This window comes from Cyprinodon tularosa, unplaced genomic scaffold (genome assembly GCF_016077235.1).
Source record: "Cyprinodon tularosa strain WSP-4 unplaced genomic scaffold, ASM1607723v1 ctg45, whole genome shotgun sequence".
NCBI classification, from domain to species: domain Eukaryota; kingdom Metazoa; phylum Chordata; class Actinopteri; order Cyprinodontiformes; family Cyprinodontidae; genus Cyprinodon; species Cyprinodon tularosa.
The window spans coordinates 2,573,075-2,588,696 of NW_024039174.1; the positions used below are offsets into that span (position 1 = coordinate 2,573,075).

General features: G+C 36.3%; 1 protein-coding gene across 15 annotated transcripts in view; it reads left to right on the forward strand.

The window, feature by feature from the left end:
• ctnnd2b (catenin (cadherin-associated protein), delta 2b) overlaps nucleotides 1–15,622 on the forward strand; it is a 209,394-nt gene that overhangs the window by 115,826 nt on the left and 77,946 nt on the right. For all 15 annotated transcript variants that reach the window (XM_038300408.1, XM_038300411.1, XM_038300407.1 and 12 more), the window contains 3 exons: nucleotides 2,851–2,967; nucleotides 14,279–14,430; nucleotides 14,557–14,730. In XM_038300408.1, the coding sequence (XP_038156336.1) occupies nucleotides 2,851–2,967; nucleotides 14,279–14,430; nucleotides 14,557–14,730 (443 nt within the window). The remainder of the gene's footprint in view (nucleotides 1–2,850; nucleotides 2,968–14,278; nucleotides 14,431–14,556; nucleotides 14,731–15,622) is intronic.

The window sequence follows — 15,622 nt, forward strand, 5'->3', positions numbered from 1 at the left end:
TTTCCTATGCAGGAGGGAAAATAAATGAAAATAATCAAAATTAAAATGAGAGTTTGTAAACTCAAAATATAATCGGTAGTTGAACTGGTTGAGGCAAGTCATATTTATTTGACATTATCAATAAAATCAGTAATAATGTCATGACTCAGAACAGAGGACCCAGTTTTTGATGCAAGACAGAGTGGGATAATTAAAAAAGCGTTTAGTAAAACGACGTCTGGTCGGTGTAGCAGTGGCTAAGGCATCTATCACAGGAAACTCTGTAAAAAGGTTACCACATAAATCTAATGAAGGATAATATGAACGTGTGAGTCACTAACCTGGTTTAACAGTTTAGCCCATACCCTGAGTATGAGGTAGGATCCAGCCGAAGGGGTGCCAACAAGATTCTGGACGATTTGAATGCTCCAGCCCCAGAGAATAGAGAACAAGCAGGAGTCCGAAGCCAGGTTAGGCAAACAGATTAGAGCAGGTAGGCTCAGAGTTCCAGGAGTCCGAAGATAGTTCAGACATAGATAGTTGAGATGGGAACAGGTAGGCTTGATGGTTGAGATCAGGATCATGGAATCAGAAACATTAAGGTATGCTAAAAACCCTCTCACTACTGGCACAAGAGAATGAGAATAATCTGGGCATAATAAACTGGATGCAAGCAAATTAAATAGAGGCAGGAGCAGGTGGATCAGATGAGCAGTGATTAGAAACCATGCAGTTAGACAGGTGAATAAAATTAACCAATAATCCAGTCATCAATACTAAGATCATGACAAATAATGGTCAAGACTAGCATATCTTTAAATTTAATAGTTTTAAAAAGAAAACCGAAGTTCATTTCTAAACCAGCATGATATGGGGCTCTACATATAGCCCATAGAGTAGAGACGCAGAAGAAGGCTAGCTCCCTTTAGCTTGTTGGCTCACAACAGTAAGAGCTTCTACTGAAAGATGGGGCTTCGTCGGCTCTTTATTTCAGCTCTGCTAGAGCTGAACTGAGTCTTTTCATTCAGCAGGTTCAACGAGACAAATAAATGGCCAAATGTGTGAATTTGGGACATTTGTTTTTCCGTTGGGTCTGCTTCTAGCATGTTCTTGCACTAAATGAAAATTTGCTCCTTATCCTCTCGTTTGGAACGGTGACTTCCCCCTCTGGCAGTTAGGGAAAATCCACAGAAAAACCACACCTTTTTATAAGCTGCATGGTTCAAAGCATGTGAAAAAAGTAAGGCCATTTGAGACTTGTAGCTCTGCAAACCACACACTGAAAGCCAGATGAATATTTAGATTTTGAGGTAACTTTCTTTATCTTTGTTCCTATTTTGATTTGCCATGTGTGAATGGTGATCTATAAATCAACCTGACTTCCCTAAATTTAATGAAGCATTAAAAGCTGGTCCTGGAAGTGTTTTTACCAATAGCTGCATCAGTCTGCAAAGGCAACAGTTGAAGTCAATAAAATAGGCCTCCTAAATCCCCCCACTAAGGCAGCTACTATTAACGTTCTCTTTCCATCTCCGTAAGAGATTAATGCTGTTGGTAAGACTCATTTGTAAGCTTTTATCTTCCTTGGCAGCCGTCTCTAACTGGAAGACATTGGCCTGCTATCAGCCTCTGTCTGACAGACAAACGGCTGGTATCTAAGCACAAGGTGGACCTCAATCCCAAAAGATTTGTTGCTGAATTATCAGCTTGTACCCTGGATCTGTTTTTTTTATGATTATATTCTTGTGCTGAAATGTTTACCCCTACAGATTTCTTCTTTCATGCTTAAATGTCTATTCCTATTAAATAAATCTTACCATCAGACAAAAAAAAAAGGATAAAACATTTCTAATTATGATGGCACTTGCATCAAAGTAAAAAAGTAGAGCTTTACAAATCAAGCTGCCCCTATGTACATAAGAAATAACCCATCTAAAATTTAGAGTTGGTTGTGAAAAACTAAAATGACCATGAAGCATTAGCAATAAGGAAACATTAAGACTTTTTTAATAAATTAAACTTAAGATTATAATAATAATGATTGAATGCATTTTCAAAAGCAAGACCTAGATTTTTTTACTTAGTTTTTGCCTGATTTATTCCTTTATGAAGTCTTGTTATTTTTAATCCTAAAACATAGGAAATGCTGTCTTCACCATTTTGCTAGCCAGGCACCGGTAACATGAATTACATGAATGGACTTGCTAAAATTTATAACTACTTTTCTGTGTTTTTTCGCCATGTCAATAACAAGTACGACACAGGATCATAATAATTAGGACTATAACAAAATGATGTACTATAAATAATATTTAAGACTAGATTTTGTCATTAATGTAAACTTGATGTAAAACGCTTTTCTAAGTATTTGTCCAAATTACAGTTTCTATGATTTTACCATTAAACTGACAACATCAGCTCACTACAGCCTAAGAAGTAAATTAACCACGGCTCCTACTGGTAAAATAAATTCTAATAAAATCTGATGCGATGAGAAAAGCTGGCAAGGTTGCAAGCAGTTGGTGACCTTCATGTTTGTTTTTTTTTAGGAATGCAGCTTTTATAGAAATTATTGTTAAAAGAAAGGAAGTGGAATAATGTTCGAAAGCATATGTCAAATTAAAACAATAATAGTTAAAACACATATATTTTATTTTTAAGTAGTTGTCTGTGTTATTTGATAGCATCCTTACAATAATAGCTTAAAGAAATGTTCATTGAAAGTAATCTGGGTTTTCGTGGATTTTGACCCCATTTTCAAGTGGAAAATGCAAGTTTATAAAAAAAAATGCTTTTGCAATTCATAAGTGTGGCAGTGCTGACACAGATAAACTGAGCTAATCTCTTTTTAACTTGTTTATTCCAATGTAGACGGACAGAAGGACATAGAGGAGGAGCTGACGACTGGCCTGGAACTGGTGGACTCGTGCATTAGGTCCCTTCAAGAATCAGGCATCTTGGACTCTCAGGACGCCTCTACAGGAGACAGTAAGATCAATGCTTTAGGGATTTAATGTTTTTATCTTTGTAATCAGATGCTTTTTATAAATGAACCCATCTAGACATTAGATTTACCTCATAAACTGAAACAATTTATCTGAATCCTTTTCTTTTCAACACTTCATACTGTAGGTAGCTGCATACCACATTATATGTTTGTGGCAAACAAAGCCTAAATATTTAACTAAGAAGTAGAAGCATAAAGCGCAAACTCCTGCATCACAAAACTACACATTTAGCAACTTATCTTCCATCCGACAACCCACCTATTATCCTCTGCTTAAGAAAAACAGGCAAAGGACAGAAACCTAAACATATTTTAACTTAGTGAAGTTCTCCTTGTTTTGTTCAGGAAAAAAAGAGACATGAAGCACTCCCTTATCAAATAAGAATCTTTATATTCATTATGAAAACACAGCATTTTACTGTAGTCGAGGCTTAGAAAGCACATGTACAATTCAGACAAAGTTAAAACCACTTGTAGAATTATAAAACACCCTGAGAAGAAAAATCTATCTATAGAAATGTAGAATGTAGATACATACAATGCAGCCAAGCCCTTCTTAGTCTATGGAATAGACTGATGGTCAGCAGAGAGGTTTGTGTGGAAATGTGCGTGCGTCTCAGGAAGGGTTCAAATTATAGATCAGCTGTGATGAGCCACTTTTTTAGTCCATTACCCAGAAGCATTAAAGCCAGAATCCCAAATTCAATTAGATAAAACAGGTCTTAGGACATGATGTAAGCTAAAAGATCTGAAAAGGGGAAACACAAATCAATACCGTGAATAAAGATAAATAAAGTCTGCATGTGTATATTGTCAGCCTCAGTATCGTTCATCAGATTCATGACCTGGTAGCTCACGATGAAGAAAGAACCCAATCTTTAAACGACTTGCATTGCTGTTAAAAATATAATGTGCATCTTTAACCCTGTAGATAACCCCAAGAGCACCTAGCATACCATGAAATACAGGGATGGCAGCATCATGTTGTGTGAATGTTCTGATGCAGGACGGATTGGTGCACTTCACAGAATATCAGTCTAGAAGTTAGAACTCAACACAAATGGGTCTTCTAAATGGACAGTGGCCCTAACCGTATTGCCAAATAAGGACAGAGTGGCAAGAAGGTGACTGTATTCAAGTCTCCATAAAGCCCTGATTGTGTTTCATGGAGGATTTGTGGTCAGAACTTATAAGGTCTGTGAGCAAATTGGTCTAAAAACCTAACTGTTACACCACCTGCAGTATTTCAGAGCCTCTAGGAGGATATTTAAAACATTAGACACAGGTCAGACAATTAAAAAGGAAAAAAAAAAAATAATATATATATATATATATATATATATATATATATATATATATATATATATATATATATATATATATATATATATATATATAAATACATATATATAGATAGATAGATTTAAAGAAGATTACATATATATATTAACATATACATATACGATATATATATATATATTTATATATATATATATATATATATATATATATATATATATATATATATATATATATATATATATATATATATATATATATATATATATATGTCATTGTTTTGACATTAAGTAAATTCAAACCTTTGATTAACCCTATCCAATCTATATCAGAAAATTTGGTCTAAATTTGTGTCAGTAATGTAGGCAAAAAGGTAATGTTACAATCGAGTTAGTAAGTTATGAAGAAATGCACTGTAAAGGCATCTTTACTGTGATGTAAATTATGTTATGTTGTTATTCTTGCATTCAGCAAATGCAAATACTTTGTGCAATCCTAACCTTTGATAAAACAGCAAATGGTCATCTGATTTGATCTAAGACGTTAAGACAAAGAAATAGTTTGTATTTTCATCCAGTGTTCGTCATCCTATTTACCCATGTCTGCATTGCAATGTTATGATGAATTGCTAATGTAACTAGATAAATTGCAGCATTGCAAAGCTGTGTTAGAAACAGTTGGCAGGCTCAGGGGCCATGATAACGAGGATTGTTTTAAATCTACTGAGCAACATTGTTATGAACAGGCCCTCTGACTGAGAAGCTAAACCACTCCCTGTGCCTTCCTGCTCTACTGTGATCTTCCTGCATTCTGTCCTGGAGATGATACCCCTGTCTTTGCTGCACTCGACCCCATGGGGGTGAGGTAGCTGTCAGAAGACACGCAGAGTTGTGGCAGTAGCTTGATATGCTAATCCATCCTCGCTGAGATGTCAGCTGGCCTGCTGTTCGTAGAGCAGAGAGGAGAGGCAAACACACAAACATGCCACTACTGTACACCACACAAGCTCCGAAAACTTTACAGTAGCTGTGTGCACACAGTAAGGGAGAAATGCATACCCCTGCAATGAAAGCTACAAGAACCACCCAGACAGGTGGAGAGTCGTGCAAGCTTGCATACATGCATCATCACAGATCAACTGCAAATGCTGATACCAGAAAATAAACATTTCTTGGTATTTATAACATATTACATATAACGGTTATGTAACTAACCATCTGACTTGCCCCAGAAGAACAATAATGAAAGCGTGGAGGTACTAGATGAGACAAAAATAGAGAGTAAGATGGAGAAAGGGTTGGAAAAAAGGCAAAGTTTAGACATAGACTCATGTTTGTATTAATTACAGAAGAAGACATAACTTTACACATAACTTTTTGCACCATGAGTTTTTCACCCACAGGGTCAGTAAATTTTCTTTTGTATACACTCTGTGTATGCAAAATAAAGTTTTTCTAAGTCACGGTGTTGTGCAATACCTTTTATTGGACTATGAATATTTGTAAATTATAGAATCTATCCACAACAGAAGCAATGTTTTAGGTAATTTTGATTTAGATCAGAATCAGATTTATTGCCAAGAAGGTTTGCACTTACACGGAATTTGACTTTGTGTTGATGGTGCAGACAAATTATGTATATATACAGAATACAAAATCTATAGCTAAATACATTATAAAACATGCAATACGCAATATACAATATAAAGTATATTGTCATATTCTATATACACAACATGCTGTGCAGGAGGTCTGGAGATGCTTAATGTAACGCAGGAGGTCTGGAGATGCTGCATTGGTGTAGATCTAGCAACCTTTAATCATTATAATTAACAATTGGCATTATCAATTCAAAAATCGTTAACTTAATTTACCAGTAAATTTAAATATTTACACCAGTAATAGACCTGGGTTTAAACTAATCATTAGTAACTGTCAATGATTTGAATCTTTATTTCCAATTGGTATGTATTAATCATTAACCAACCAACAAGGCAATCAGCCAACTGCAGACTATCAGTCTCTGCAGGCTTTAAGCTTAAAAGGCTTCTTTTTCAAAGGAATGGTAAAGAAGTGATATGCAACTGGCTTCAACCACCATTGGGTGCACCAGTGGTGAACTTCCTGAGTGGGGCTTCCTCTTGGTTTTTATTACCTGTAGTGCCGCATCAGAGCTGCAAGGCATGCTAGGAGTTGTTGTTACAAACTTTTATATTTACAGTTGTACAACACACTGTGTGTGTGAGAGGGAAAGAATTTTGCATCAGTTTCATTATTCCACTACTATGTTCATTTCCTAGTGCGGTTCTACTTTCAGCGTAGCTTTTGCTGTAAAGCTTTTTTTTATTTTTTAGAATTTTCTATTCTATCAATATTCAGATGCAAAGTGAGTAAGTTTTACATGTCTCAGTACTGTACCTCCCAAAACAATGATCATAGTACTGGTTACATGTATTTAACTGCATATACATGTAAGTATATGGAGCACAAACCACTAGGATGTTCAGTGTAGCTTCTAACAACTGTTGGGAACCAGTAACAGATGCAGAATTGGCCTCTAAATCATAGATTTACTCCACGTATCTTTCTTGTCTGAAAAAAATTCTAATTAGGGTGTGATTAACTTTAGATTTTCTTGAATATCTGCACCAATTGGTCTGAAAACACAAAAAATACTTTTAGAATCTATGTTATTAAAACTTAGCTATTACTAAGAATAGATGAGGTATTTCCTAATAACTGGAATGAAATGTTAAGGACAGATGTGCTTTAGCTCTATTTTCTTCATCCTAAAATATGCACAATTTTTATATATATATATATATATATATATATAGAGAGAGAGAGAGAGAGAGAGAGAGAGAGAGAGAGAGAGAGAGAGAGAGAGAGAGAGAATTTAAAAATATGATTATAACTATGAAATATTTTGTGGATTTTCCTAATAATGTTTTGTAAAAGAATACTCTTACCAACTAATTGCTTTTCAATGATCATGAAAAACACGATGAGAGTAGTTAGCCAACTCAAAGCCATTTCCTGTGAAATCAATTTAGAATCTGAAAATAAATATTTTCAATTTATAACACTTTTAAAGTAATACAGCAAAAAAAACTTTAGTGCATCTTTTTTATTATTATGCAAATATGAACTAATAAACACAGAAAGTGCATGCCCATGCTGCTGAGAACCTTAATACACACAGACCTGCAGCACACACTGAGAAGGAACATAATCAGAATTTATGCCTTGCCACATGCTGTGGAGCAGATTAGTGGGGCGCAGCAGCAGACTATGGAGAGCGTCTTCACCCTTCGTAAGGTTTGTGCTGGTGATATCCGCCAGTGTGCATGCTAATCTGTGCGTCAGTGTTTCCTTTGCACTCATCTATTTGGGGACACGGCAGGCACTTTTATGCCTGCCTTCCAGACTCAGCACATCCTCAGATGGCCATCTAAAATATCTATCAAAAATAGAAAATGGATAAAATATTAAAATGGGTCGATTGAGAATGCCAGTCACGAAGAAAACCACTCTACTCTTTTTTTGTCCAGCTGCGTGAGAGGAGATAATAGTGAGAGGAAACGAGGGAGTCTTTCCAGGTCAAAGTGTACATCATTACATGCTTTAGGTATATGCAGATGTGCTCATGCTAATGCATGAGATCACAGTGCATGACCCATCTGTGAATGTGTACTCTCTCAACTCTAATATCCTGTAGGTGTATGACAAAAAAATGCAAAGATGTGGGCATTTAGATGGGACCCCTTACTTTCAGCTTCACTAGTGCAAACTGAGTTTCTCAGATGGATTCAGTGAAGCCTTAAGTGTTTTGCCATCTGAGTGATAATGTATTTATGAGGCTTTTGATTCCCAAAAGGCTCCCCCAGCCATATAAAGCACACCTTAAGTCACAAACAAAAACTGTGGAGAAACATCCCCTGGCTTTGGGCTTGTGTGCAAATATGCGTGAGCGTGAATCCATGTAAAAATAAGCCTCAAGTACAAAGTTGTCAGCTGGTCATGCAATTTTACGCACTCAAGTTTTAATGTTTTATGCACATGCAACCTGATTAGATCAGTTGGTCCTGACTGAGCGACCCCTACCTACTGTAGACCCAAGTCTTAAAATCACAATCAAACGACAGCACCATTACCATCTGCTCTGCTATATGGAGATATTGGCTACACTCTAAGGCGACTGTTCGCTGTGGTCAAGCTTTGTTTTCCAGCCTTCTTTCCACAGAGAGCCAAAGGCAGCTGACTTAATCTGTCCCATGCAGCAGACACTAACCGCCGGCGCTGAGAACCCGCTCTTCTTTAATAATCATGAACAGGCGAATATTCTTTTTGTCTTCATGTGCTTTTTTTGGACCCCTGGCAAAGAAGATGACATCAGTTATATTAAAAGGGACAGCGACTGTTGACAGAGGACAGCTTAAACCTTCTCTGGGAGGAAAAATGCTAAGATTTTATTAGGCTCTGTTGACCTAATATTCACAGTAAAGCTAGTCTCAGTGATGTGAGCTGTTTTCAAAAAGGCGGCAGCCAATGCTTGTACTTTTTATGCGTTATTGTTGGTTGTATGCATATGTGCAGCCATGGGGGCATTATGCTTGACTAACATTGTAGCTACTTGAAATACAAAAAAAATAGTTTTATATCTGTAATTAAGACTGTTTACAGAGAAATGCAGTGCTATAATCAGCAAAAGTGGATTGCTATGAGGATGCATAAGAAATTTCACTTTCCACTTAAAGGAACATAAATGCTCATTCCCAGTTTACAGTTCAACTAAGCCTGTGCTCTCCTGCATGCTTTGTTGTTATGTTTTCTAAGTATGCACTCACATTTGCATCTCTTTGTCATGTCTCTGAGTTTGTCTGCATGTTTGTGCCAAAATGAAGAGATCCAACACATGACACTAAAAGAGCTTCTAAAATTAAAATGAAGGAGCATCTACAATGAGCAGGAAAGGGTTTTCATGCTGTCAGGATCGAGTTACATGCTGTTGTGCTTTTCTGTAGCTATTATTCCTCTTTGTAGAAACATGGACATGAATCACAGTGATACAAACAGGGATAGTTATGATAGAACAATTTCAGCATTGATATAAATCATACATGTAGACTAATTCTCTTGGATACACTTTCACTACACCACTGAACAAAAAAATATATATTGTAGATTTTTGCTTTAAGGTTGCAGAACTTTTTCACAATTTTATTCTCTGGTTTATTTGAGGCGGCCAGATTAACCTTCCCTCTGCTTGTTTTCAATTTGAAGCTGTTTTACTGGAAGGGCAGCATGTCTCTTGAAAGGAATATAAGGGTGAGAGTTAAACCTTTGTTGAAGGAATAGAACAGATTTTTTTTTCAATGGATATTTCATAAAATTTTTGTCAGTAAAATGTTGCCTTAGCTGTAATATGAAAATGTCACATCACAAGAAGTTTTTAGAAAGGTGAATAATTTCTTTCATTAATGGAAGGCTAACACTAAGTTATGGTACTTTTATTTTAACCACTTATAGCTACTGATAGCAGCTTAAAGTGAAAATATTTCTCTCATTATGAGGATGGCTGTACCATGGCAGTCTGTAACTTTGGGTTTAGTCGTAAGGAAGTCATATTTAAATGTCCAATCTTTCTGGCTTAAACATGTATATAAATGTACTCTTTTTTTAGACCATATTGTCCTAAAAGTTAGAACATTTCTATTTAAAAAAAAAAATCCTGTCTTAAAATCTGTGGGGGGGCCTTCCATTATCTCATGCAGACCAGTTAGTTATACGTCAGCCTGAACACCTACATTCGGCCAATCATAAATCAACGGTAATCTGTCAATCAAATTTTTTCAATCATAGCATCTTGAATCATATGTCGCAGCTAATATATGCAACGGATGAAATAAGAATAATTTCCTTTACCATTGAGTTCCGTCCCAGTGTTCACGGGGATGGACGTCTGTGTCTTCGGCAGGTGTAGAGCTAACAGAACTGGCAGCGTTGTGAGGCAAGGGCTCAAACATGTAAGCTGTAAGCCTTATACACCAAACCAACCTTCTGCAGCGCTGGCGTCCTCTTCCACAACATCTTCATCCCGACTTTCTTCCTCTAAATAAAAAAATGTATGACGGAGGAGAATCATCCACGACCTCCGACACAAAACTCTCCTCCTCTTGTTTCAGCTGTCCATAGCGTTCCTTGACAGTGTTGTTGCTAAGTGCAATTTGGTCCCAATGTAATTTCCCATTGAGAACCTACAGTACTAGCGCTAAGTTGCTAACTAGTTACAAGATACTTCCGAGAAACCGGCCACAACCAAACATGCTTGCGAATCTTCCGCCGCAACAATCCCACCCTCTTGATAAACGACAAATGTGACAAATCACATTTACTTTATTCACTCGTGTAAAGTCGGACACCACTCGGGAGAATTCGGAAATGCAACGGTCAGAGCAGCCGCTTCCCTACGACTTTAAGTTCTGGACTTCGAGCCTTTCTGCATGCAGTTTGCATGTTCTCCCCATACATGTGTGTGTGTGTTTTCCAGGTACTTAAGTTCCCTCCCAGAGTCCAAAAACACTGGTAGGTTAATAATCGGTCATTAAATTAACCCTAAGGTATGTGTGTAGCATGGTTGTTTGTCTCTGAGTCAATGGATTGGCAACCTGCCCAGTGTGGACCATGTCTAATGCCATAGACTGCTGGAGATGGGCAGCAAGCCCCATGACCCTGATGGCTAAGCCGTAGAAGATGAATGGAAGGCTGGGTTATGAGGCTTCGATTGCAGCTCTTAAATGTCCGCATTTTTCACTTTTTTTTTTCAGGAATCGTAGCTGAATCAGCTGCCAAGAGGACTATCGGTCTAATAAATGGTGTGTCTGCTCTAATTTGGAGCCACACAGAATTAACAGCAAGCATTACCCATTTGGATCTATCCTAGTTTGCTTATAGGGCATTTGATTTTAAAACACCTTGAGGTTCACAAACCCATGTGAGACTTATTTTTATAGATTTCTGTTCTGCTTTTAACTACATCCAGCCTCAAATGTTAACAAACAAGTTTTTTGTTTTGCTTTTTAAAATATTGATTATGTTCTTGTAAATTGGCTTATAACTGTTAGTAACTGTTCGGTCTCAGAGTTAAAGGTAAATGGGCTACTTTTTGATCTTCTCCTTTCTACAAGGTCTTCCCACGGCTATGTTTTGTTACCTCTCTTATCCATAAAGTACACAAATTATCGTCATAGTCAACACAATCAGCAACATATTGCTGACAATAGTTATTAAATCTCTTTTTAGCACTGATGACCCTGAACAAGGAGCAGTGATCATGGAGTTTACTAAATGGTGTGAAACCTCCTTTGTACAGATTATTGTCTCAAAATCTAGACATATAGTCATGGACCCCAGCAGAAGTTGTAATCTGCAACCTGCTGCGTTTTTTTTACAAAAATGTTTCAGTCACTAATACTGTAATCACAGCAAACTGTGTACAGTGATTGATGACAAGCTGACCTTTAAAGTCATTTTAGACTCTGTGTTTGCTGAAAAGCTCACAAGGTTTTTTTTTCTTTAGCATTGAGAATTTTATGTGGTTTCTTCTTTTATATATTTACCTGTTTAATCCTGTGTTGCTGAGTCTGTTTTCACTTTTAATATTATATTTTAGTTTGATACTGTATCTCAACTGGTAAAGATTGTAACAGACTTCAGAACATTATAAATTTTTGTTTAAAAAATTAGCAATTATCAATCTGACGGACATTAATTATTTGCATTAGAACAGGTTTATTATTAACATTAAAAAAGATATGTGAGCAACAGCGAATTGCAGTCACTTAAATGGCTTGATATGTCTTTGTGCCTCATGTATGTATGTATGTATTTATGTAAGTATGTAAGATGTTGGATCTCCTAGTCTGTTTCATATTTTGTTCTTTGTCTTATTTTCCTACTGAGCTACACAACGATTCAGGTTAATAAAGATGGTTGAATTGAATTAAATTGAACTTCTGGCTTTGTACAATTTAAACCCATTTCTGAATTGTTGAAACTATACAGAACATTGTTTTATCAGTAACATTTCTGACATTGTTTGAAGTTATAATGCGGCTAAGGACATTCTCGTGCATGGTAACTATTTTGGAGGGAAAGAAATGTTTAAACAGTCACACTGTTTAAAATAGGGAAATTGTTCCAAACTAACTCAAACTATATTTGATTTGTTTTCAAATGTAATGGCACAAACCATGTTATCAATAAATAAATGCTGATATATTCCAGTACATTCCATATAATAGTGAATCTTTTCCATTTTTTACTTCCTGTGATTTCTAGAATTTATTGTCTTAATATGACAACCTACTGTATAGGCTATAATCATAGGATGTAATCTTGAGACAACAGTATTTCAGCAAAATTTTTTACATTGTGCTGGATAGTATAGTATTTATTTATTTGATTTTATTTTTTGACGTCCTTTCAAACCATGTACCAATCTTCTTGTTCTTTCTGACAGTTTTTATTTTCTGTAACCTTAAGGCAGGGTCTAGATATGTCTTCAATTATTCAATTATTTTATTGGGGTTTGGTTGTTGTGTTTTGGCTAGAGCTACAAAGACCATGTTTTAATTTGATTGATTTGTTTGTTTACCTTTAGGTATTCACACGTAATTAAATTCTGGGGATATGCAGGGAAAATAGATAAAAATTTAAAACAGGGAATTTTAAAGGACAACAAAGTTTACGTATGATTTGATATTGCGTGTCAAAGTAGCCACAGTTTGAGTTGGCTCTTTATTTTTTTATGGCTTCAGCAAAAAAGACACTCACCAGAGCACTGCGTAAGGTAATTAAACCTGGTCAGTAATTAAACCTGGTCAGTGATTTTACCATTAAAAAATCACAGCAGTCTGCAAACTGCTTCTCAGGAAAGAAACACTTCTGGATTTTTGGGGAAAAATTTGCTTTTTAGTCTCTCAAGTATGTGATCTGTGAGGTTTGACTTACTAAAGCTTAAGTTTCATTCCAAATTTGGCTATACTGTGATACTTTTTGCATTGAAATGTGTCAAAATGCTAGGAAGAAGAGAGTGCATAAACATAATCAGCTTTATTTGGTAAGTTTGTCCACACAAAGGAAAATTTTGTTTGGTTCCACTTGTCAATGAAGAGAGGTTAAAATAGGAGGAGGCCAGAGGAATAGAGAAAAGAACAAATTGGTCGCGTAAAACAGGAGAGCTTAGACTTTTGACTAAGAGTACCTCAGCTGTCAGCCTGTGCCTTCCATGCTTTTTTCATCATTTAACTTCAAGGCTTGTTACATCCCGGCTCAGGTTGTATTTATGCTCACTCTTTTCTCTCAAACACAATAAAAAAAAAAAAAGAAAAAAAAAAAAGAAATACGTTGTGTAACACGTGGGACGTAAACTAGGTTACAAAATGCCTTCAAGGCCACAAAGAGAATAAGTCTTTCTACAAAGACTGACTGCTGCTGAGGAGAGATAATCTGAAAATAGTTACAAAAAAGCCAATTTGACAGAATTGAGACCCAGGTTTGAGGTGGGTTGTTGACAGAAGTTTGCTCCAATTTGTGACATAAACTTGTTTAATTTCTGGCACGTAATTCCTAATTCTTTTCTCCTCGTTTTTAGAGCAAATGTTTTCATTACAATACACTGCTGAATTAAGATGGCAGCAGTTTTCAGATGTTTACATGCATGACCAAGCATTTTGCTGCTGGGACAGAACCAGTAATAATCTCTGTTTTGCAAAAACTGTTGACATTTATTGTAAAGTCGTTCTCTAGAGATCGTACTCTTAAAACTCCGATGCACACAGAAAGCTAAATAATTTACTGTATTTGTTGATAAATAAGATGATTTTTTATCATGCAGTTTTTTTTATTAATGCATATTATTGGTGAACAGCTGCACACAATCTACCTGTTCTTCTCTATTATCTATCGTAATTGTTTTTGTCTCTTTTAACAGGACAAGGACTTCTCTCTCAAAGTGCTTTGCAGCTCAATACCCAGGATGCCTATGCAGCTGCAGGTTACCATAGTAACCAAGGGCTGACACTTGGGGAATCGGTCGCAGCCCGCAGTGGACAGGTCGGAGGAGCAGTTCACAGCTACAACCAGGTGAACTTTTCTTTTTATCTCCTGTCTTTCTGCTGTTCTTTATTCCTCCCTTCTCCTCCTCCTCTTCCCTCATACTCTTTCTGATCCCTGACCTGTGTTTTTCCTTCTGCTCACTCCTCCGTCTAGGTGACATCCAGCCGTGCAGCTGTCCAGTTAGTGGGCACAGACTCTTCCTCCCAGTCCCAGAGAGACTCATTTGCCCAGCAGGTCCTTGGCAGCGCCTTACACATGTCCACTGAGGGCGGATCTGCACCTGCTGGACCGTCCATGTATTACTCCTGTGCCACTTTGCCTGCTCAGGTACAGAATGACAGTTGGATTGACTGTTTGATAGATGATGCAGAAGCTGTAATGACACCGTAGAGTATTGAAGGCTTTTAGGAGTTGAATTAATCATCCTTTTTGTGCAGGGAATACGTGAAGACCATCCAATAATCATACCTTGGTTAATACATGGTTATGTAAACTGTGTAGCTGCCTTATTTGCAGAGGCTTACAGCTTCAGATCAATGGACTTCTGTAATATTGGGGACTTTTTTTTAACAAAGAGCATATGCAGCATGCACATAAATGCGCAGAAATATTGAATCAAACCTTATTTTTTATGTTTTTTTTGCATGAAACTGAAAGGAAATTGAATCTGTGTCTTTTGTTTGGATTTTATGATGTCTTGTAGGGTTTTCTGTTGTGTATATACCTTTCTACTTTTGAAAGGATAGCTCGATGTTCAAACTTGGAATATTGTTTAAAAATTAACTCCTCTTTATTCATTAAGGGAATGTAGGGGAACGCTATGAAGAGGCATTAAAATTGACCAAAAAAAAACCCAAAAACCTTATGTCAAAAAAACATAAGGTGTTTCCTTACTAATACCTGGCATAGGAGAGAAAATGAAAATCTCTTTGTTTATCAGGAGTATCTTGTAGTTCCTGGGAGTGACAACAGGTAAAATAACACATTATTTTATTTTAGAAATACAGAATTGCATTCATCTTAAGAATAAATCACCTCAAATCTGAACATAAAGTTTAACTGAATGCTTTCATTTTTCTTCTTGTAAAATGCAAACATATTATGTTAAGAGTGTAATAAATTTGATAAATTTAGTTGATTGAATAAGAGCCTGTTTTTTACTTTTTCTAATTAGTATTTTTGTCATTTTTACTTTATGAATATGAATAATATTGCTAAA